Below are 24,347 nucleotides of genomic sequence, written 5' to 3'. Positions count from 1 at the left end.
CTCCTCTGAGCTGAATTTTTCACCTACTCTGTTGAATGATCCTTTCAACGTAGTGTGCTCTGGAAGTACTTCAGTACTAGAGCTTGTAGCTTCAGTGACCAATGTGTTAAAAGAACACTCTATACTCACTCATTCTGTCCTTCCAATAAAGATACAATCAAATTAAGTTGCCCACATGCTCTGCAACACAACAGATTTGGGTTTTTTATGCATTTTTACCACCCCAGTTACTGTTTGAGTTTTTCAAAAAGAAATTAAACCCAAGACTACTTGGTTCAATAACCCCACTGATAGCCTACACAAGCAGTCCTGCTTTATCTTCTTCTAAGATAAAGTGAAATCAGCTGAGATCTGCCCTCACAAGTCAGTAAGTCCATCTTGCTCATGCTGTGAATCTGTCTCATTTTAGAAATGACAGTTAAATGTAAAAAACAAAAAGAACTTTCTAGATATTATGTTTTTCCATTAAGACGAGGAAAATTTCTATTTGATAGCCAAAGCCTCCAGAATTTGCAAGTCTTAGGTTCACAGTAATACTCCTCAAAAGATTATTTTGTCAGAAATAAAAGCTAAACATTAGTTTGATGAGAAATGTCTGAGTCTCTAATGCTTTTAGCTGTGAGAACTGCTTTGTGAGCTGCTCCCCACCACTGTGAAAAATCTTTAAAGTAGAGCAACTGGAAGTAGAACTAGGACCAAACCATTTTTGCTTGCTTCTTAATGAGTTTGTTGTGACAGTGTTGGGAGATCTCTTTCCATTCTGACCCACATGAAAGCAGAATGGGCACTGAAACAGTTGACTATATTTTGGAAACTATTTAGTTTCCCAAGTTGCCCAAGGACACAGAAATGCCTGCTGGAATCTCAAAAGCCAGTAGGTAAGAACTTTCACAATGGATGCTAGCTGCCTAGGTTGCCCTGAAAATCCCACTGAATAGGTTCCACATGCTTGTGGGCTTTTAAATGTCTTTCCAAACCCACCCCAAACAAAAATCACATTCTAAGTAGAAATTTGAATTTAATTACTCTCTGTGGTCAGCTGCACAATATAACTTAGAAAACATTTCTGGTGGGTTTGATTGGTTCTGTATTTTCCTCAGGGAAGGCAGCAAGGGCTTTGCTCTGCATTTTGCTTTGCTTAATGAAGTGCTGTCCCTGACTAGGACTTTTGTTTGGTTTAGGGTGAGTAAAGCAATACTCTGCTACACTTTCTTAGATAAAGCAAGGCATGCAGGCAACATAACAGTGCCAGCAGCCTTTGTCGCCAGAAACAGGAATGATCATATTTAACAGTGCTGTTCATGGAGAGATTAAACTCAGGCTGGACAGTGAGAAGCTGTGCAGATAATTTGAAATAGATTCCAAGGGTGAATTACTGCTTGGCTGTCCTCCTCACCTCCTCAGTTCTCAGATTTGTGTGCCAACCAACATTTTAAGATAACTCTGCTCTGTTTGCTCCTTGAATTGTCTGGCTGTTTAACAGGCTCTTCAAATAAATAAGGGATAATCTCAGGATTTTGCTTAACAAAGGTTGCTTTGTGCAAATTTTAAAAATTCTGAATAGGTTGTTGTACAGGGCCTGGTCCTGCAATCCCTTTTAGCTGTGAATACTTTCAAGGGAGTAAGTGGTTGCACAACCATAGTTTCAGCTAGTAAATGATCAATAATACTTTCCAGTATATTCTGAAATGCCTTCCAGTATCTGAAGGGGCCTGCAAGAAAGTTGGAGAGGGACTCTTTGTCAGGAACTGCAGTGATGGGACAAGGAGTAATGGGTACAAGTTGAAAGTCAGGAAATTCAGGTTAGGTATTAGGAAGAAATTTTTTACTGTGTGGGTGGTGAGGCCCTGGCACAGGGTGTCCAGAGCAGCTGTGGCTGCCCCTGGATCCCTGGCAGTGCCCAAGGCCAGGCTGGACAGGGCTTGGAGGAACCTGGGACAGTGGAAGATGTCCCTGTCCAAGGCAGGGGTGGAATTGCATGATCTGTAAGGTCCATTCCATTCCAACCCAGCCCCTTACCATTCCATGATTCTATGATAATGGCACCATTACCACCAGCAATTTTCCCTCTTTAAAGGTTATTAAAAACCTTTTTTATTAAAAAAGCACTGAACACAGTAGTTCAGACCAAGAAAAGCCCAGACTGGAGAGATTAGAGAACACTGGCTTCACCATTATCATTCTCCAGGAATATGTACGATGAACAACTCCAAAGTGAAAAATTTGCTTCAATTTCCACAAATTTCAGTTCAAGCAGGCTACTTCCTGCCCCCATACCTCAGTGTGGGAAATAACTTTGAAAAAGCATTTTAACACTGCTTTGCAGGATTGATCTTAGAGAACAGGTGGGGAAGCGCAGGCAGCATCTATTGAGGAATCAGTGTGAGAGGGAAGAGGTGTGCTAATGTCTTTACAAACCATCCTTTGGGTGAGGGTATGGGGGTTAACGCCTTTGAAATGGGTCTTAATGTCTCTATTAACTTCAAGCAGCAGGTTTGCTACAGAGCCCAGAAACAGACAAACGGGTCTGCACAAAGCCGAGTTTCTGAACTTGGGGCTAAAATGCCAGGTTCAAGGGGGGATATGCGGTAGGCGATTCGGGAAGGCTGTACCTTCCTAGTACCTCAGCCAAGGGGGAAAGGAAGAGGGCAGCATGCGGCCGGGAGTTTAGGATAAAAGGAGGCTGCATCCTCCAACACCTCGAGGGAGAAAAGCCCGCTGGCGTGTGCTCCAGTGGACTCTCCCCCTTTATTGGAATAAAGTCGCAGGACTCCTCTGTCTCCTTTATGGACGCTATCTTTTCATGGCGTGATCTTCCGTTCAGGTGTCTCCTCCACAGCCAGGCACTTGGGAGCCTGGGGCAGCGCTTCGCTTGGGGCACAGCAGCCTGGTGCAGCACGGGCAGCCGGCTGCTCTCTGCCTGCCAACTCCCCGGGAGCCCCGCTCTGCCTGCCCCGGGCTCCCCTGCCGCTGGGAGAGACCCAAGGGCGCAGGGAATCGGGGCATCTCACCAGGCTGGGACCAAACTGGTGCTCAGCGAGCTGGAGAACAAACACTGAGTGCCCAAGTGGGTACAAATCCCACGCCGGGGGTCTCCTCGGGGGCGGGGGCCGGGGGCCGGGGCCGGGGGCCGGGGACCGGGGCCGGGGCCGGGGGCCGGGGGCCGGGGGCCGGGGCCGGGGGCCGGGGGCCGGGGGCCGGGGGCCGGGGCCGGGGCCGAGGCCGGGGGCCGGGGGCCGGGGCCGGCAGAGCCTCTTCCGGCCGCTCTCGCCTCCGTCTCTGTGGTTGTTCCTCCCGCTCCTCCCCGAGCGGCGGCGGCGGCGATGGCGGAGCCGGGGGCAGCGGGCGGCAGCCCCGAGCCCCCCGTGCAGGTGGTACGTGGCGGGCGGGGCCGGGCCGGGGGTGCCCGGCCGGGGGTGGCCGTGTGCGGACACGGCAGCTCGGGAGGGGCCGGGGCCGGCCCGGGGGCTCTCCCGGAGGGCTCTGCCCCGGCTCGGTGCCGGCGGGTCCTGCAGCACGGCAGCCTGGGCTCGTTCGGGTACGCGGGGTTGGCAGAGAAAGTCGTGAAATCTTCCTACAGCGCTTCCTGCCTTTGTTACTTCCCGTACCTGTGTGTGTGTATATAGTGTGTACATATATATATATATAGTGTGTGTATATGTATATTATATATATAATTTTTAATATATGCGCACGTATGTATAAATTATACACATAGATAAATAGATAAATAAAGTTAAATATATAACATATATATCTCTGTCTCTGCCTATATATATATAAACATAGATATAAAAATATAGACATATATATATAATACTTGCCTAGAATGTGTGGGGTTCAGGGAAAACCAGGTAGTGTCACAATGCTCAAATTCAGGTTTGATTCACAGCTCTGTTTCAAGAGTCATATTTGGCTCATAGGCTATGAAACTCCTCTCTTGGATGTTGCTACAAATCAGCCTCAGCTAATGAAATGTTAATTCTCATTCAGTTGTCACTTAAATGACCTTGTAATGCCAAAAGCACATTAGTTGTTTGCAATTCATGTCCCAAATACTCAACATTACTTTGAGAGAGCTTTAGGCATATTTCTGTAGCTCACTGTTTTGGTGGCATTCTTCGAACACACGAAGGGCTGCTGCGAGGAGAGCTGGAGCAATCATCTGTGCTGGGATTGGGAAGTCGGAGTTGGCAAAAACTGGAGCAAAAGGGCACTTGGAAAACCTAATTCTAGATCTCCCTTGTGCCTGCTTTTAGTGAGTGCCTTAGCAAGGTTGGTGTTTGTCCCTGGAGAGAGGGTTTGTCAGCGATGGCAGAGCTGTAGTTGATGTTGTTTTGGGACAGAAGCAGCAGACACAGTCTCTGGAGGTTACTGCCAGCTGGTATTTTTGCTATGAGACTGCACCTGGAAGTGAAATAGTGCCCTGGTTCGTGGTTTTCCCCTCTTTAAATGGTCCAAGGAGATTGAATTATTCTGATACAGTCATACAACATTAAAGGCCGATTTATGACTGCCCTGTTGGAACTCTTAAGCCAGGGTATAAATCTAGTGATGAACTAGGGGAGAAATGAAAATCTAGATTTTTGATTTATCCCCAAACTGAAAATAAACACAGAAAACCAGTAAGCTGAGCAAGAATAGTGGAACCTAAGAAAACTCCAGTATACAGCATTGGCAATTCTCTGGGGTGTTAATCCTATTGCTGAGTACAGTTATTTGTGTGGATTTGTTAATTTTTCAGGTTTTACACAGAAGTATCATCAGCAATTCAGCTCTGGGCCTTAGTTTGGCAGGTGTCCAGTTCTATATGGTGGTTGTGGTTCTGTAGAAGTAGAATTTGCTCACAGCAATGTGTTCAGGACCATGTTAATATGTTATGAGTAGTTGAGTTCAGAGCATCAGTGCCATCAGGTATTTATGGGTTGTTTTATATGTGCTGCCCTTAAAGTACTGGTTTTTTCTGCTTTCAGTTCAAACTAAACAGGGTGGTCAAACATCATCTTGCTGTTTTGCTCTGCTGTCCTGACTTAAAACAGGACTACACAACGGAAAAAAAGCAAAGAAGTTCCAGTTTTCCAGCCAATGGCAAGCTAGTTGGTGATGGCTTAGTCAAATTTTTACTAAGTGAATCAGAAAACAAGTTGAAAAATAACTGATTTTTCTGGATGTGCAAAACTGCACAAGTTTATATTGTCATTGGAAGAATTGTGGAACCCTTTTTTCCTGAATGAATATGTTAGATTGATTGGTATGAATGAGTAGGATCATATTTTAATTGCTATGTCCACATAAAGAATATTAAAATATATTTGAATATAAATTGAATATAGTACTTCAGAATCCCAGATTTTTGCTTATTTTTTGGTCTCAAAGTACTAATCTGAGACAGTTCTGAAATTATCTTTTTTTGTCTGTATGTTGTAATTACTGGGTAATCAGTTTCACTTTTTTTTTGTTTCTCCTTATTTTATTTATTTATTTGTCTCTCTAAAACACAAGTCAAAGGCCTGCTTTGCTTAAAATTTTAGAGAGCTTCTGTCCTGCTTCGTTTAAGAACTGTTCCATCATCCTGCCAAAAATCAGGAGGTTCATTCATTTTAGATGTTTGCTATTTTTTTTGGCTGTGAAATGTTGTTGATCGTTGTACCCTACACAAGACTGGGTTGTACCTGTGTGTGCACCCTTCAGCATCCAAAAATCTGCCCTCTAATGGGTGCCCCTGTGTGTATTTGCATGATGTACATGTGTTCACAGGTCACTAAATCGTGAATAATTCAATTTCAGTATCCCAGTGTTTTGTTTCTTAGGATTCTCACCTGCTCACAAGAGGAACAAATCCTCTCTTTCTTCCAACCATGCAGTTGTGGTTACCCCACATAATAAGGAGTTTAAGTTGTGTTTCTAGGGGCTTCTTGAAATGTCCCATGAGACTTTTTATGAGTTACTTAGGCCCTTAAATTCCCCATCTATAAGTAATTTTAACAGGTACAGACTTGGGCTCTCCCTTTGCAAACACAGCCAGTGAATCCTGGGCTGTTTTCTCAGGCCATTGCATTCTGTGAAGGAAATGTGTTCTGAGACACTGAAAGAATTTTGGGGGTTGTTGGCTTTTTAGGGATAATTAGAACAGTGAACAGATAAAGCCCTCCTCTCTGGTTTTGGACCAATTTTAAAATATTTCAGGTATGTTTTCCTGCTTTGTGTACATCTGAACCGAGAGGCTGTAGGAGGAAAGGCTGCAGATGGAATGGCAGAGTATGGAACTGCATCACAGGTCAACTTCTGATGTGCTTTAGAGCAGTTGTAGGTGGAATAATTTTTAAAAACTTGGCTAGAGCCCAAGGGTCCAGCTGTGTGTATGAGCATCTCCAATTAGGCTTGAAGGGAAATTGATGAGAAAGATGTTTTAATGGAAGGCAGAAGTGAGGAGTGCCTTAAGAAATGCAGGAACACTAGAAACAGGTTATGGTGATGGTACAGATGTTTCATTAATGGGTTTGGTTCAGTGGTCTCTCTTGTTTCCTTGGACTTCTGCCAAAAACCATCTTGTGGAACTTAAAATAATTTTAAAAAAAGCTTGAGAGAGAAGAAAGCAAATAATATATTTATAATGAAAATAAACGTTCTTCACCTAGTTTTATGTTTTTAAGATGCATTTTTTGGTGAAAGTTAGTTTCAGAAGGATCTGCTACTTCTCCTTTTTAATAAATATGCTGTAAGTAAACAAAAATATGCTTCCTGACATGCATGTGGATCTTTTTTTGGTTTTTATTTTGTAGTCTATCATTGTGCCTGTTCACAACAGTGAATGCTGGTTGGATGAATGCTTAAAGTCAGTTTGGGAACAAGATTTTAAAGGAACCATGGAGCTGTCAATTTTTAATGATGCCAGTAAGGTGCGTTTCAGACCTTCCTTAAAATACTGTCCATGTAAATACGTCTTTGACTAGAATTTTTGGTTCACTTCACCATACAAATGAAAATAGCTGCATCTGTATCATGATTTTTTCTAGGATGGTTCAGCTGAAATAATTGAAAAATGGAAGACCAAGTTGGAAGAAGTTGGTGTTCCAGTAATCATTGGAAACAATGATTCCTCTCAGCCTCGGGGTGGTATGTAGCTTAAGAGTAATTTTGTGAGAGTTTGGTTCTTATTGCAGGCACCTTCTGATTTTTAGGTTGAAAAGTGTCTTTGTAGCCATTCTCCCTGCAATGGAAAAAAAAAACAACATTGTTTTCTAGAGCTCTGAAAACTCATTCCAGTTTGAATTTGGCCCTGTTGGTTTGGGCTCTGCAGAATTTGTTTATATGTTCAAGGAAAGAACTTGGCTTAGTGCTTGTGTGCTCTACTCTGCAAAAGCAAAAGAATTTTGTTGAATTGTAGTATACACAATGTTGTTAATGCTTACAGTTTTACTGTGGCTTTCTGATATCTGATTTATCTTCAGGAGACTGGTTTTAAGAAAAAAAGAAATTAAAAATTCCTTGCGTAAAGATTTTAAAAGTAAATGCATATCATTCAGTCTAGTAAAATAGACCCTGAAATAGAAAACAAATATGTTTGTGATATTGCTTCAATGCTTACATCAAAACAGAGGTTTCAGAAGTTTTGATGGGAGCTAAAATCTCTCACTAAAGTCCTAAGTATTCTCTCAAAGGGCTAAACCAATATGTTTAGTGAGCTGCCAGACAGGTGAATGATGTGATCCCCTATTCATTTGCATGCTAATATGAATCACACCCACTGCAGGAGATTACAAACACATCTCTTTTTTCTTTTGCTTGCTTTGGTTGGTTTATGTTTAGAAGCACAAAAGCTTCTTAAAATGTAAAATAGAATAAATTAAAAAAAAATAGAATAATAAAAAATATAAATATAGAATAAATAAATAATAAATAAATATAAATAAATATAGAATAAATAAATATAAAATAGAATAAAAGTCAGTTGCTTTTTGAAGAAGCTGTTGTTGAGTGACCGTAAAGTTGGAAGAACCACGTCTGTGTTCTGAGGAAGAATAGCAGGACAAAGGAGGAGCAGTGGGCTCACATTTCCTGTGGGAGCTGTGTAACCAATTTCTGTCATTCTGGACTTTGTTGTAATGCATAGACACATAGGAATTGTTAAAACCCTGGTTCCGAATATGTGGCTTTGAAGTTACCTCACTTAAAAGTCACACTTTGGAAACACTGTAACACAAAATTTGGACAGTTTCTGTTCTTTCACTAAATGTCCTGTTTAAAGTGTAAAGAAACTCGGGCTTACCACAGTCTCCTCAAAATGATCTTCTTATGCAAAAGCCCAGTTCTGTTTCAGAAAGTTTAATTTTCATCCCCTGTTGAAACACACAGATAAATTGAGAGTTTGTGCACTGAATTCATCTGCAACCTGGTTTAGGCCCCTGGCTTTATTTACTGTCATTTCTCCTGACTGTAGGCTTTACATCTGTTTTTAAATAGTTGTCAGACATAGCAATACTGAAGTAACACAGCATAACCCTTACTATAAATATTTTTAGTATTTTAATACCTCTAGCATGAACTGGTGGTGTTTTGACAGTGCAGCTTGTAATATTGGAACTATTGGGCTGCTCATGACAAAAGGCAGACAAGGTTTTTAGAGGGAATTTTTCTCTTTTGGGCAACTGATACAGCTGGAGCTGAGCAATGTCAAGAATTACTTGTAATCCTGTAACTTTGTCTTCTTTTTTCTCCCCCCTCCACTATTGGGTGATCAGTCTCTTTTCAAAACTGACTTCTTTTAGGAGCTGATGATCAAGGAACTAAGTAGGTTACAATTTCTTAACTCAAACAATAATCCCACAGGTTGTTAATTCTGATACTTACGATAGTTAGTAATATTTTTTGTTCATAACATCGTGTTGTGTAACGTGTTTTCCATTTTTATAAACATTTGCTGTGTCTAAAGTCTTGTTCCTACTAGAGTGCTGTATCAATTGTATATAAACTAGTTTTTGGCTTGCCAGAGCACACAAGCAGGGTGGTTTTTTGTATTAGAATTCTGACACCTGTTCACCTTTGCACTTCGGGAAACTGAACCTAAAACTGAATTCCAGTTGTGAACTGCACTGTGCCATTAGGGATAGGTCAGGTTATTTTTTGGTTTAGCATGCATTTGCTGGTGTTGGGGTAGCTGAAAACTGAACAGATCTTTAATAAATTGGGGGTGGGAGGGGCAGCTGTGCACTATTTAAATAATAGTGTGAAATGCAGAGTTCTACTAAAAAACAAACCCAGGCTTATTCATGTGGAAGACACTCTCAGGTCACCATTACAAGGAGGATATCTGTACTTCATGGTTGTTAAATTTTAGGAGCAGGTTACTTGAAATCCATAGTATTTGTTTGCTTTTGGTGATTTACTTTTATTATGTTAAGGACTAGGTACAACTGGAAGGAGTCTTGCCTTTAAAAGAAGATGCTTTGGTACAGAAACAATGTACTGGTCAGGCTTCACATCTTCAACTATTTACACAAGATTAGGATTTATTTCTAATTCTTTTCTAACATGTAAAAGAAAGGGGGGGAACCTAGGAAAAAAGAAAGGGTCACTTGCCTAAAAAAAGGAAACCTTTTTCTTTCCAAGAGTGAGGAATGTTAATATCTCACTGAGGCTTAAGTTTTTACGGCTGTAACTATGGTAACAGGCTCTTTTCACCAAGTAAGCAGGCCTTACAAAACTCAGGGACCTGGCACAAACATTTCATTTTGTTCAGTAGAGTAATATTAAAGAAATTTTTTTACTCATGCCAAACACAGAATTAGTTGTGGTGAAAGAATTTTTAATACCTAGTTTCTTCTATGGGGAGTTATATCTATCTTCTTAACATTTTAAAAAATATGTGTATTTTCTTTTTTGTCTTTCCTCTAAAAGATATCTGGTGTATGGAAAACTTCAGGATGGTTTCTGTCTTAAACACAGCAAGAAATCTTTTCCAACTCTTTCTCATAACAAATACTAGATATTTCTTGATTTTATTTAAAGTGGTTTATTTGAAAATGGGATCTGAAATATTTCATGGAGTTCATGGAGTAATATAATTGCCATCTTATAGTTGCCTTTAAGTCTCCTTCACTCTTTTCTTGCATTTTTGATTCTGTGTAATTCATCATTGTCTACTGAAGGTTGTTGAAATATTTGGGTATGTTAATGACAGCACTGAAATGTAAGTCCAGGCTGCTTTACAGCTGGTATGGCTTCTGATAGTACTGATGTATTTGATGTTGGGCACATTTAATTCTGTCCTCCTTTTTGTGCTGTTCTTTTATCTCTTGCTTTACTAGGGCCCTCCACAGAATTGGGGGTTTGCTGCTTTGGCATGTCCAGACCTGTTGACTTGCATCAGTTGTTTCCCACTAAAACTGCTCATGCCAGGATCCAGCTCTGCTGCTGTGGCAGCTCCTGTCTTTGCCAGCTGCTTTTTTACTGCCAGTAGGAAGGAGACTGAGAGTTACTGTATATATGAGATTAGATATTCATAGATCTGTAAAAGGTAGTCTGTAAATATCCTGTAAAATAATAAATCCTAAAAACCCATGACGAAGAGAAGTTAAGGTGAGTATGAAAGTACATAAGAAAAAATAACACAGTTACAAGGAAGAGCCTTTATTAGAAGTGTTCTGGTGGTAGTTGACATAATGTTCCTTGGAGGCAGTAAGAAATGCAGCCATAAGTCTTTTTCTGTACTTGGACAGCTCAGCAAAACAGCCAGGGAGCACGTGCATTACAACTAAGGGAACCTTTGAGCCCTGTTAAATTTGTTTCCTGAGCAAACTTGTATCACATAAAAAGAGAAGAGAGTTACAGTACTCTGCTTTTTTTTCAAATGCAAAATCAGAAACTTTATGGATAATATTATTTTAAATTATTCTGCTCCACTTCACGGTGAGATTTTTTGGCTTTACATTTCCAGTTTTCCCCCTAAAGAGTAAAAACCTTACAGTATTGCATATCTTCACATCGTTTGTTTTGCAAGTCAGGGTGATCTTGCTGGATTCCCTGACGTGGTTCCATAAATACTTCAAGGAAAGCTTAAGTGTCACATATGTGACCAGGTGGAGTTCACACAGCATTTTTCAGACTAACACTGGATACAGTGTGGTCTTTTTTTCTAATGCTGCCCAGGGCAAGAACTCAGAGATGAGAATGTTCCTAGGTACACCTTGTCTACCTGCAGAAATGACCCCAGGTAAGCCCTCCTGCTTTGTGGATGTATTTCAGTGGTGAACTGAGTTCGTCCTGTTGCTGGTTGCTGCAGTCCTGTCCTTACCCTGAACTGTGGATTCCTGCTCCTTCCTATTTTTCTGGTTCTGCCATTTGTTTGATCCTCCAGAACAGTCATCTTCTTCAGAAATTACGCTGACAAAAAAATTTTCTTCTTTGGTTCAGCCTCCTGAAATGAATGGGGTTGGTAAAAAGATTCAGCAAGTGTCAGGGGGTCAGAAACTAAGAGACCCTAGATGCCAGTGTTGTCATTTGTCTGAAGTGACATTTCAGTGTGGTCTCCCACTGATGATACAAAATGTTAAGGTCTAAATAAGCTCCCTTTGTGCTCCATGTATGTATCTCATAAATAAGCCTGCTTTGGCTCCCCTCTGCATTACACGTGCCATTACATAAATGGCACATGAAGGCTTTGTATTTGCAAACTTTTTACTTAACAAGCACCAAGGAATAGAACTTTCCTTGAGTCCTTCTGATAACTTGGTCCTCTGATGGAAAGAACAGCAGTTTCTGGTTCCTTCTCTGCCTCTTTTATGATTTGTTGGTATTTGTTAGGACTTAAAAGATGAATGTATGTACAGCCAAGGGTTTTCAGCATCTGCTCTTTGTAAGGAGTTGGACTAGATGACCTTTAAAGGTCCCTTCCAGCCCAAACCATTCTGTGATTCTACAAGCTGAGGTTCTGGATATAAATCCTGCCTTCTTCAAGATCCATATTACATATTGTGTCTTTTTGGAGGGCTTGCAAAAGTAGTCTTATTCTAGTTGATTGTAGAATTCTGGTACTCAGAGAAGATGACTGACATAAGCATCCTATTTAAATATTCACAAATTACCTTGCTTTAAATATGGAAAAATTGCATACTTTATGTGATACTGATTTTTGTATTTTCTTTCATCCGTTTCTCACTTTATTAAGATTTTAAAAGATACAACAGCAAAAACTTCCCCATATTTTTATCTTTGCTTTCTCAACAGTTGGATTTGCTAAAAATCAAGCAGTGATTCAGAGCTCAGGAACCTATCTCTGCTTTCTGGATTCAGTAAGTTCATGCTTTTTGTCTAACTTGGTTTTGTCAGTATAATTCTTTCCTTTTTAATGGAGTTGTTGGTTTGCTGAAAGACAAGCTGCTTAAAGGTGTTTGGTTGTTAAATGTGCTGGTTACTATTTATGGCTGTAAAGTTGTATTCCAACCTGTAGAAAGGCTTACATCATTCTTTGATTATATCAGATTTCACAAGCTGTAGTGAACAAGGCTGGGCAAGGTTGGTATTCAGGTGTTTTCAGGATTTTTCTTTCCCACATTCTTCAGAAAATTGTACTGATGAGAAGCTAAGAGCTAATCTACTGGCTTTTTGATGCAAAATAGGAGAGGTCTCACCTTCCATCTTGAATTTTTATTTTTCCTGTCCTTTGTTGGATATCTTCTGTGAAGCCATTCAGCTCACTGCCCCACAGATAAGGATCTCACTTTGTGCAGTGAATATGCAGGGAGTGGTTTCACAAAGGTGCCCAGATGAGCTGAGGAGTGGGGCCATGTGCTGGGAGCAGGCAAGAAGAGCAGGACCTTCAAGGCTCACTGATCTCCTGTAATTTCACCTGAAGATTGATTTTTTTTTTTTTTTTCCCCCTCTGAATTGGAACTGAACTGTGGGTTAGGGTAGTACAGGATGAACTGGCTGCTGACAGGGTAGGTTTTCAGATAAAATTCAACTTAGTATTGTGATTGTCTGTGCTTGTTAAAAAGTGTTGTGAGAGCAGGTGTGTCAACTCTACAGCCTTTCTCAGGTTTTAATTAGGGAAATCTTTCAGTTTGCAGACTCCACTTGCTTTGTCAGCTAGATGGAAGAATATTTTTTTTGTTCATATGTTAAAATTTTGTGATTTTTGTGGTATTTTGTTAGTCAGTGATGCTGTTTACATATATTAAAAAAAAAAAAAAAAAAAGAACTTACTTATGATTTGCAAAGTTTGGGTATTCCAGGCTTGGACAGATACCACATTGCATTCTAGGGAGTCTGTAGGATGAAGTTTGCTGGGTCCATGTGTACATGAGTGAGAAATTAATCTACCTTTGTCCTGTGGAGCTTCATAGCTTCTGTCTCAAATATGTATAGCATGATGTACTGAAGTAAATTGTGGGTTAGTCTCTCTTTTCAGTCCAGACAGATCTAGTTGTTTGTAAATCACTAGCAGTAAACTAGAAAATCAAGTTCTCTAAATGAACTTAATTCATGTTTTTACAGTGACTCTTCAGAATTCTCAATTTGTTATTTACTATATATTATACATCTTCATGCTGCTGTGTTGTTTCTATTGGCTGACTAACCATTGCAGGAAAACAAAACATCAGGGAAGCAAATTAAAATTATTAAGGAATATAACTGGTAATGATACTGTATTTCTGCAGTGTTATCATTAGCATAAGTTTATATTTAATATTATCAAGAATTACTTGAAGTGAGTTGAGGATTTTATGATTTCCAGTGTGGATAAGCTGAGGAGAGGTTACCAAGATTTTCTGTTCTATGCATTTCTATTCCTTCTTCAAAACAGAGGCATTCTGGACTACCAGAAGCCTAATCTTGCTACAAAAGAAATATTAAATGACTGGCATTACTTAAATGTATTTTCTACTGTCTCTCCTTGTGACTACCATGTTTTGCTGTAAACAGATCAGAGAAAATAAAATGGATGTGGAAACGGCCCCAAGTCCAAAAGTTGCTCAGTGTTTTGTCTGTAGTTAGTAAATGTTGTGTGATAATAGCTGGAACACAGATGTTGCCAGCTGTTTAGCAGCTCTGCTTCCACACACCACCTACCTTCTTCATTTCAGTCACCAATCCAGTATCCAGCTCTCTAGGAAGGAATGTTGATATCAGCCTTTTGGAATGTGCTGCAGTAATGCCAGGGAATTGACCTTCAGAAGTGCAGCCACCATTTCAGGTTTGCTACAGGTGGATGTGGGGAGGAGTGAGGCTGAGGCTGTGTTTGTGCACATTACTAACTGGTGGAGAAATACATCCCTGGCTTTTAGTGCATTCCTTTGTCTTCTCTGAGTGAAATGAATGGATGAGCATATTTGGGAGCATCTTTGGAAGTACTGTTTCCAGCAAGACTGTTTTTGCTTGCCATTCCAGCTGGAGTCAAGCTGCTCGGGTTATGTCTCTCAACACAGATTTGTGAGGACAACAAACTGGGAAGAAATGTAGAAAAAAAAGGTTACAGATCTCAGAACTGTCAGAATTTGATCAGCCTTTTCGAGTATGAAGTGGCAGCTGTTTGACTAGCAGCTATTGTGGAGGTTTTTTTACTCTGATTGTTGTTACAGATTTCACCTCCAAGCTAGGGAGGCATTTTTTCCCCCGTGGGAAAACAAGTAGAAAAATTGAAGATACTTAACAAGTTTTTCATATATAACATTTATAGTATGGGAAAATGAGAGCTAATTTTGCAAATACATTTCACTGTTAGCTTTTCTTCTTCAAATTGTCTCCAGTTAGGACTTTATTTACCAGTTTCATTGTAGTGTAGCTGTAGTTTGTCAGTTGTCTGGGGTGGTGCCATCTTTGTTAGAAGCATTTACCCAGTTGTGGCACAGCAGAACTCTTTCACTAAAAATTCTGCTTTGAACTGCTGTTTTCATTGACATGCACACAAACATGCCTCTACTTGTCTGAAACTGTATTTCTTTAAAAAGGATCATGCTTTCATTTCATCCTAATCATCTGTGTAGTTTCCAATTATTTCAGGTTTATTCAGTGTGTTGTTGGAGAGCTCCTGACTGTTAAAGAAGAAACATAAAAATGGGCCCTTTTTTGACCTGCAGTGTTTCAAACCCAGTCATATTCACTTGAGTCCTTGACATGCTTGCTTTAATCCTTTGAAAGGCTCCCTTGGCAGTGTATCCTGATTTCAGAGATTCTCAGGCAGCTCAGAGACGTGACTCTAAACCATGTTACTACTGTGTCACTGCTTGCTAATAGTCAAAAATGCTGTGGGGACACAGATAAGTTTTATTCACCAAAAGTGAGGGTGAACCACACCAGATTTGTCATTCCCGTGATGGAATGGGCAGCTGCTGACCTGTGCCTTTTGGTTTGCATGATTTAAGTTGGGAATAGTGATTCTTAATTGCTGTGAAATTGCATGTGTTCCTTGAGGTTCAAGTTGGAGCCCACCTTGCTGAGGGTATTGCTAAAGGCCTTGCAGGAAGGTGCTTGGACCTTCACTAGCCAGACGTGGTAGATGTGCCAGGCACGTTGAGTTATAAACAGCTTGTTTTTCCAGCCTCTGTAACTTCCTGGGTTTGGAAGCATGGATTTCCTCTTAGCTGCCATTATACATTACAGGCAGTAATAAACTTCTGAAATATTCCTCCTTTCTTTCAAATTGATGTCTGTATTTCTTAGGAAATGAAGATGTGATCAGACTTCACGGATTTCCTTTTTTTTTGTTGTTTAACATACTCTTCCTTGGGAACTTCATCCTCTGATTCAAAACCTGAAATCAGCTGTTACTCCAATAGCAGGTGTGTGGATGTAGTGGTGAACTCCATTACCAGAAGAGTTGTCCATGTTTCCTAATCACTAATGAGCCCCAAAAAATTAAAATATGAGTGCTTGAAGGCATCATTCCTATCATTGTTTTGTAAAGATGTGCTTGCATTAAAACCAGATTAAATGCCTCTGTCTGGGATGAAATGTTATTTTTCTGTTTCATAAATGAAGAAGCAAACCTTCAGAATCTGGTTGCCATAACCTCTCCCAACATGTGTCTTCATCAGTTTAGTAATTAAAGAGGGCTTTTGGAATTGCTGGTGAAGCTTTTCCTCTTATCTGAGTTTACTGGCTTTGCTACTGAATACCTTGTGAGTTACCTGCTTTATTTGACTGCCAAGACATCATTTTTTTCAGTGATCTAATTGTGAGAAAAATCAAAGGTGATCTCCACTGACCACTGAAAAGCAAGATGTGGAAAGGCATATGTCTGCATTTGTTGAATAAATGCACCAAGGTGGGAGCTGCTTCTACAGCAAAAGTTTCCTGACCAACTAATAGTGATGCTTAATTAAAAGATTCCATGAAAAGATTGTGAGGCTCACAAGAACACCACATAGATCTTTCCATGTAGATGTGTTTGTTGCTATGCTCAAAAAGAGAAAGGTACTCAATGAAGTCAGCTTCTTAAATTTGAAGTGTTTTCTTTGTTGTGCCCTTTTTTCTCGTTTTAATTTGGGAGTAGAAACAGAAATGTAGTGGCTTTTTCTATGATCTTGCAAGTACTGACAGATCATTAGTCTCAGGTGATTTGTGGGTGCCATTTGAGTGCCTGGCTCTAATGAGCTTGATAGTGTGGGGCTGCTTCAAAAACCAGCCACTGGAGAAGTGCCTGGGATCAGAGTATTTCCTTCAGAAGAGCTGTTGACAGGCCAGTTTTTGGAGGTCCCAGGCATTTCACTTCCCTGGTTCAAGGAGTTGGACTGAACAATAGCAAAGAAAGATTTTTTTTTTTTTCCCTCTAGTCTGAGCAGGTGCAGGATAAGTGAATGGAGCATTTGATGAATTGAAAGATTTTGGAGATGCCATGTTGTTGCTCAGTGAGTGAAACATTCCTCCTGGTGTTGCTACTGGGTGTATTTTGCATGGAAAAGCTGTAATGGAGGGAAGGTGCTGTTGTTATGGGGGTGGAGTGTGTCAGCTCTCAATCCATTTTTTCTGTTTTGAGCAGCCAAATATGAAGGACTTTGGAAAGGCTCAAGATGCTCAGTCTGTAATGTGAGCTTGAGAAAGCACCTCAGTACTGAGCTATAATTAATGATTTGTTTTCTGTGAACTTGTCCTTGGTTGCAAAAAGTAGATGTGTATTGTGCATTGAGTTGTAGATTTTATTTTACTTTCTGAAGTGCAGAAACGCTGACTTTTAAGGGAAAATGATGAAGTTACCACTGTGGAGCCCAGTGTGGTCCACACAGCCTGGCTGAAGAGGCCAGCTGTTGTATTCCAAATGTATGATTAGGGAAAGCATGCATTTATATAGCATTTATTTTAAATTTCTTTTATCTTGTTCATTCTTGCCTTGGGGGAAATGTCCCTTCATCCTGTCTGCTGTGTATCTGCTAGGGGACAACCATTAGAGACGTCCATGTGAACAGAGAAAATTGGATTTCATTGAAAACTTCTGTTTTATTAAAATTATTTTTCAGTGTAAGTCACTGCTACTATTGTTATTTTGCCTACTCTCACCTAGGAGACAGAAACCAACTAAATATACTTCCCTTTTTGGTACAGGCCCTTTTTTCTTTTTATGTCTAAATTGAGTTACATATAATTTGGAAAGTGTTTGTCTGATTGCTGAAGTTTTGTTCTCAGTTTTAAGCAAAAAGCAAATAAAAAAAAAAAACAAACACCAAACTCTGCCTGTAGAAATTGAAGTCTGACAACACATTTGCTGAATTCAATATCATAAGTGCAACAGCTTCGATAGAAAATTTGTGATTGCATGATGTACACTTGGATAAAATATTTTACCACCTTACTTGTTTAATACTGTGTTGCTAAAATTCCATAAATGCTTGCCAGTACAGTGCATGGTTGGGCCTTTCACTCCCATCAGTGGCCTCTGAAGCTGAACATTTTTTTAAGGTGCCCTTAATTTGTCATACAATAATTTTGGTTTTACTCATTAGAATTTATTTTGGTTTTTAAATACTGGTCTTAAATCCATCCAGGTTCCTTAAGATTATTGCACTATAAATACATTCTGGTTTCTACTTCATGGTTACTTTTCCAGTCATCAATAGTGAAGAATCTGTTGAAGTTGGGATTTTGCAGTTATCTTTCTTGTAGCAACCTGAATCCAAGAGAGCTGAATGATGGTTGTGTCTCAGCTTTGTCTGGGCTGTGATTTATATTTTGTGCTGTTCTTCCTCATCACCCAACTGCTTTATTATTGTATTTGGGATTTTGTCCTAGACTATTATATTCAGTTTTTTCCCCCCTTTTTTCTTTCTCCTCCCATGAACTCAGAAGGTCTCACAGAGCAATGCAACAGAGCAAGTGCAGTGTCTGTGTAAAGCTGTTAATAAAAAAATGAGACAGAATTATTAAAAGAAATAAAGGTCATCCAGGGTAAGAGTTCATAGAGTTTTCCAGCAATAGAGAACAAAGCTGTATTAATAAAAAGAGGCATTTAGAAGTTTTTTGTGGTTACAGTGCCCCCTCTTTAGCTGGAGTTTACAGAATACTGATGCTCTCTGATAGCCTAAGCCCCAGATCTGTAGATGTGTGAGTTTTGCCAATAGCATCAAAATGCCACAGTGTTTTCTTAGGGGAACGAGGCCATTCCTGTCAAATTGTGTGGTTATGAAAACATGACATCGACCTCTTTGGTGCATAGGTTATTTTAATTTGGTTTGAATGCTTTCCATGCTGATTTAACCTTTTTAAATCAAGTATATTATTTTTCATCTTCGTGAATGTAAGAGTTCTCTCTGTTGTGTGGGATCATGAACAGTGAGATCTTTTAGCACAAGAGCATATGTTGTATCTTGTAAAAGATGAGGGTGACATTGTTCTAAGCATTGAAATTCCTGGCTTTTTAGGGGATTTCTTTTTCTTTCTTTTTTTTTTTATTTAACAGGAAGATATCTAAGGATCCTTAGCAACTTGTAAAGGAGTGAACAAAGTTCAGTTACAATATATCTGCTATTGCTTGTTTGAAAACCAGGTTTTAATTTACAAAAATCAGCTCTGTATTTGGCATGAAGAAATAGGATTATGGTTCTTCTTGTGGGAAATAGGGTAAAGGTTTTATTGGAACACTTGCTTGATACCAGAATTCTGGTGCCTTATTGATAAAGAGAATTAGATGGTAAATAATATCATTGTAGTTTAGAAGTCAGTCATGAGAAATCAGAAGGGGTTTTTTCACTCTGTTGGCTTTGAAAATCACTAACAGCTGTCATGCTTAGTACTGAACATATCCTAAATGCAAAGTACAGAAGAATGCTTTTGACAACATAGTCCTCCCATCTTTTATAAACTTATGTGTGATTAAGGGTCAGTTTTATTATTATTTTGTTTTATCTTTAACCTTGAATTGTATTTAGCAGTTGGATCTACTTCTGAAACTTTTTTTATCGTGCATTGTTTTGATAAAACTATAGTGGCACCTTTATAGCAAGGTCATTCAACTCTTCAAGCTGTAGATATTTAAGCACCAGTATATTGTTTTGTTGCTGTTGACTTGATGGGAAGTTTTAATGTGAAAGTTGTTAGAAATTCAATATTAAGGGTTTGTGCTTTAATAGGAATCTGAGAATGATTTCAGTGCGAGGAACTGTTAAAAGAATGTCTGTAGAACAGGAATTCAGGGCTCCTTTGAATTATGTTTGCCTGATAAGTTTATTTGGAAATACTCTGAGAAGAAGTAGGCTGTGTCAGCTTTAACCAGCATCTAAAAAAGACTGATTCTTTAAAAGGGAGGAAATATGGCACCAACATGGAAAAGAATATAGGTAGAAACCTCAGGGACCTAAATTTAGGGAAGAAAAATTGTGCTGCAGTTTCTATAGAATGTAAAATCACAGTCTAGGAAGGATTTAATTTTGAACAGAAAAAAAATACAATTTTGAAAGGAATCTCTCCTCCCAGTTCAAGGCAGGATAGCAAAGTTACTGACTCTTCACAAAACAACCTATCTTTTTGTATGTAAATAAACCAGATTTTTGTGCTGCACATGAAAGAAGTATTAACATGAAATTTAAATGTAGGTGGTGTGTTTTAAAGCCAGATGTCAATGCTAATGCATTTTATGAGTGTGGGTACTTCCCTTTTTCCCTTTTTCTTAGAATTTTATCATTTCACAAGTACTAGATTTTGCGCTCATGAAATATGACATATTTTCATTTTCAGTGGAACAAGGTACAGCCAGACTGCAGAAAACATTTCCCCTTATTGCTATGTCTCAGATCTCATGGCTCTAGCTGAGGTTAGTTCCTTGTCCTTACACTGCCAGTGCTGCTCTGGGAGTTGTGAAAGAGTTGCTGAGTGTCTTGAGAAATAAACATCAAGTGTGTGAGTGCCTGTGGATGTGTGTTGAGATCACAGCACCGTTGTCACGTAGTAGTTTTGATCACTTCCAGCTCGAACAGCTTCGAGTTTAATCCACAAAAAGTGTGAAGTCTCTTAATATCTGTTCCATTTGCATTTCTGACTGCAAGCCAGTAAAATGATGTTAATTTAGCAACATATTCTAATGTGTGTCAGTACTGTACTGTGACCCTTTTTATGTTCAGTAACAGTGTGCTATTTATTCCAGGATGATGTGATGATGCCACAGCGGGTTAGGCTGCAGCACGAAGTTGCCATTCAACACCCAAACAGTGTGAGTACTTTTTTCTTGTGTGTATTTCTGGGTTTTTCTTTGACAGAGTTCCGGATACATCTTTAAAAGGATATGAAAATTTCACAGTGGGGCTGGTGGAGGCAAAGCAATAACCAGTGTATTCTTTTCCTTTATTTTTAATCCTTGCACTGAATAGGAGCTTTGATTGAACTTCTTTTCTTCCTGTTATTTTCTCTGTTCAGAAAACCAGATCTCATTACAACAGTTGATACTCTTTTGCAAATAAGTATATAGGTTTGGTTAATGTCTGTAAGCTAAAGGAGAATGCCTTTTTTATGTAGCCCTTCTAAGTCATGTGAAAAGCTGCAAAGGATTGGCTACAGTTATGGTTTATCTGCTTTTAATAATTAAGAAACTGTAAACCATAGGGAATGTATGGGTTGTTACCACTGATGAACTGGCCTACAGTTCAGCTGATGTTTCTCTCTGTGTCTGCCTGCAAAAGAAAACATTATTAGAATTCCATTCTTTATTCCTGTGAAATAAACTGTCAGGAATATTCTGTGAGATAGTTTTTCTCTAATCTGTATGATTTGGGTTTTATATGATTTTCTGTGATTAGGGTCAGTATTCTTTAGAGAGAGTTTGTGCATGTGTTCTACTTACTTATCCAAAGATTATATATAAATAACTTGTTATGGCAGTTAGTTAATTTGTCAATACTATTGCCAAAGATATTCCTTTATAAACTCAAAAACTGAGTTTGTATTCCTATCAGCAACATTCAGCAAAATCAGCCTTGTTGTTTTCACATCTCTGACATTTTTTCTTGTGATAGTTATTTCAATGTGCAAGAGGCTTCTGGAAAGGAAAGGTCAATTGACTTGGTCTGTCACAAAGGTGTTTCCTGCAGGTGTCTGAAGAAAACACACAATTTTAGGATTATTGCTCTCTGTCAACTAAACACCTTTTGAACTTTTCCTCCAAAACACACTTGCTTCAAAGTAGAGATGATTGCAGTCTTTTTAGCTGAGGAATGTCTGCCAAACAACCTGCTGCTTAGTGCTGGGATGTGTACCTGCTCATCACACCACCTGTACTAGGGCTCTTCTGAAATCTGATCATCCTTACAATGTAATTTATTAAATTATAGCTTTAATAGTACCTGAGTAGCAGTTAACCCACCTCACATTACAAACACAATAAAATGATAAATGGAAAGTTGGTTTTGTTCTGATATCAATCAGGTAATGTAATTCTGTAGTCAGAAGCCAAAAACCAGAAAGGCAAGTTGATCCAGTATGCTTGTTTTATGGAAATTAGTGCTAAGAGCTATCATATTTCTTGCTTATATGGCTTCTGTGGATGTAAATTAAGACTTTTAAACTAAATTCAAGTAAACAGTCTGTAGTCTTTTTAGAAAACACTTGAACTGTTTTGTTTATATTCTGTTATCCTTCAGTGCCCAACAACTTCCAGTATGAACTATTAAATGACAATTGAACAAGAAATAAGGAGGACCTGAGTAGACTGAAGGGTCTTTGTGATCTCTTCTAAGCAACACAAGCTTGTTACTGCCACGCTCTAAATTCATGTAAATTTATGGTCCTGTTTCACTGTGGTGCTCGTGGTGGCCTGGCCTTGGCTGGGTGCTGTCACTGCTCAGAAGGACAGGGTGGTGGGAGAAAGAGAAGGTGAAAGAACTCGTGGGTCAAGATAAAGGTAATTTACTAAAAGCAAAGGAATAGTCCTTTGGTCAGTTTGGATCAGCTGCCCTTAGTGCCACCCCAAGCCCTTGCCCACCCCAGCATCCTGGAGAGCAGGAATGTTGGAGAGACAGCCTTGGTGCTGTGGGAGCAGGAGCCAGACCTGGTGTGTTAGCAGCACACAGCACTGGGAGGGTTGTTGTGGGCAAAATTAACTGTATTGCCTCCAGACCCAGCACATTTGCCATGTTACAGGTATAGAAAATATGTGGAATGCCTGTGTGGGGTACAACCTTCTTGGGTTAATGTTGGGTCTTACAGAATTCTTAATTCAAAGGCCTGAAGGGGAAAGGGGAACATATCCAGCTGTTTCTGGTGAGCAAATAGATCAGTTTGCTCCAGAGCCCCTCAATAGTTCTGACACAACTTTGAGAAAAGTTGACCTGGGCACAAATCTACTGACCAATGTCCAGGTGGACTTCTGTTCTTAAAAGAATGATCTCTCTGCTGTCCTCAGAATAATCATGCCATTCAATTTTCTGGCCTTGGAAGATGTTTGGGGATGTGTGAATGAAGTTTTGTTCTGTATTTGAAGTTCTGGCCTGGCTTCAATCAGTCTGATAAACCAGGGTAGGTGGAGGGGCAAAAAAAAAAGAAAAAAAAAAAAAAAGCAGAAGGTTGAGAAATGCCTGTGAAGCAGTGAGCTTTTTTGGTTTGTTCCTGAAATTCTAATTTGCAGACTTGCACTTTCCACTGTTTTGCAACTTCTCCTGACCTGGATTTTTGACTTTATATAGTCTCAATATACTTTCAGAAATTTTATTCCTTATCCTAGTCCTGCTTGTTGTTACTGGGAGTCAGATTTGGAGACCAGTGTTCCCAGTGGGCCCTGATATTGTAGGCTTCAGTCTGCTGTTGTTGTTACTGTAGATCTACAGGTAGGAAAAGTCTCCAACTTTCTCCACCAAGAGAAATCTCCCAGGTCCTAATTAATCCCTGAGGTTCTTCCTCTTTTGTGTTACTCTTAAATACAAATTGCCTTACTCTGACTTGAAGCCTGGTTACTAAACAGCAGAACCAAAGATACCAGATGCCTCTGGGATCTTCCCAACAAGTTATTCTTTAAAGAAACCTGTGTCTCCATCTCTGAAAAAGCGAGAAGCTTGCCCCAGGTTCCAGCACTGGAACACAGCTGAAGTAACAGCAGCAGCCTTTGTGTCTCATTTCCTGTATAGACTACTTAATTGTGCTTTAAAGAGCAAGTTAATTTCTATTCTCTTAAGCTGCTCTTATCTGGAACACTTCTTTTAAAAAAAGGCTTGCAGGGTGGAACTGTTCTGTCCTTGGAAATGTTCAGAGTGCAGGATTTTGGCTCTCAAAATACAAATCACTAATACATTGTGCTTTTTATTAACAGCAGCTCTCCACGACTGCTGTCAGTGTCCTCTGATGACTATTTTACATCATCTCTAAGTCCTGTTGGCATGAATTCTATCAATAGACACTCTCAGAAGACACAAATTTTTGAGACTTGGCGTATTTACACTACAAATTCTTAAATTCTGCTTAAGAAATATAAGGCTCAATGCAAATCCTGACTCTCAGCACTTGTGAAGCTCAGGGACATTGTACTGTCTGTTAATAATGTAGTGGTTCCCATCCCTCTGGCACTGATTGCCCACGTGCCCTCACGTTACACTGTGCACAAAGGTGCCTTCAAATGGCCCCTGCTCTGCTCAGAAAAAGAAGGACTTTGTCAACACAGAATGTTCAACTCTTCTTAAAATTTCTCACTCTAGTTTTTATCCCTAGAAGCTGCATCTATCCCATTTATCCAGAGTAAGCCAGGTGTTGCTTCTTTACCAACCACAAAACATATATGCTTTGTTGGAAGCTAATAAGTGGGAAGATTCAAGATTCTATTTCCCTTAATTCTGAAAAAGTCATGCCTTCATATCTTATTTTATATAGGTTTGTGTTCTTCTGGAGGAGATCCAACCTTGTGTACATATTAGTGTTCTATGGAACAGCATTTCTGAGTTTGG

At 39.5% G+C, this 24,347-nt stretch overlaps 1 protein-coding gene across 12 annotated transcripts in view; it reads left to right on the top strand.

Annotated features, from left to right (window-relative positions):
* Nucleotides 1–3,296: 3,296 nt before the first annotated feature.
* The window catches only part of B3GNTL1 (UDP-GlcNAc:betaGal beta-1,3-N-acetylglucosaminyltransferase like 1), a 105,173-nt gene continuing 84,122 nt past the window's right edge, over nucleotides 3,297–24,347 (top strand). For 7 of the 12 annotated variants that reach the window (XR_011155808.1, XM_069032810.1, XM_069032809.1 and 4 more), the window contains exons 1-5: nucleotides 3,297–3,374; nucleotides 6,783–6,899; nucleotides 7,017–7,116; nucleotides 12,226–12,290; nucleotides 20,570–20,635. Coding sequence is in view for 11 of the 12 variants with exons in the window: in XM_069032810.1 (XP_068888911.1) it covers nucleotides 3,324–3,374; nucleotides 6,783–6,899; nucleotides 7,017–7,116; nucleotides 12,226–12,290; nucleotides 20,570–20,635 (399 nt within the window). In the remaining variant the exon portion in view is untranslated. Of the gene's footprint in view, nucleotides 3,375–6,782; nucleotides 6,900–7,016; nucleotides 7,117–12,225; nucleotides 12,291–16,608; nucleotides 16,848–17,392; nucleotides 17,455–20,163; nucleotides 20,240–20,569; nucleotides 20,636–24,347 lie in introns of those variants that run through there. The other 5 variants (XM_069032807.1, XM_069032811.1, XM_069032813.1 and 2 more) reach the window with 5 other exon arrangements.

The sequence above is a fragment of the Aphelocoma coerulescens genome, chromosome 18 (genome assembly GCF_041296385.1).
Source record: "Aphelocoma coerulescens isolate FSJ_1873_10779 chromosome 18, UR_Acoe_1.0, whole genome shotgun sequence".
Lineage (NCBI taxonomy): Eukaryota > Metazoa > Chordata > Aves > Passeriformes > Corvidae > Aphelocoma > Aphelocoma coerulescens.
The sequence above is the reverse complement of the archived record's forward strand: the minus strand, read 5'-3'. Positions and strand labels throughout refer to the sequence as shown.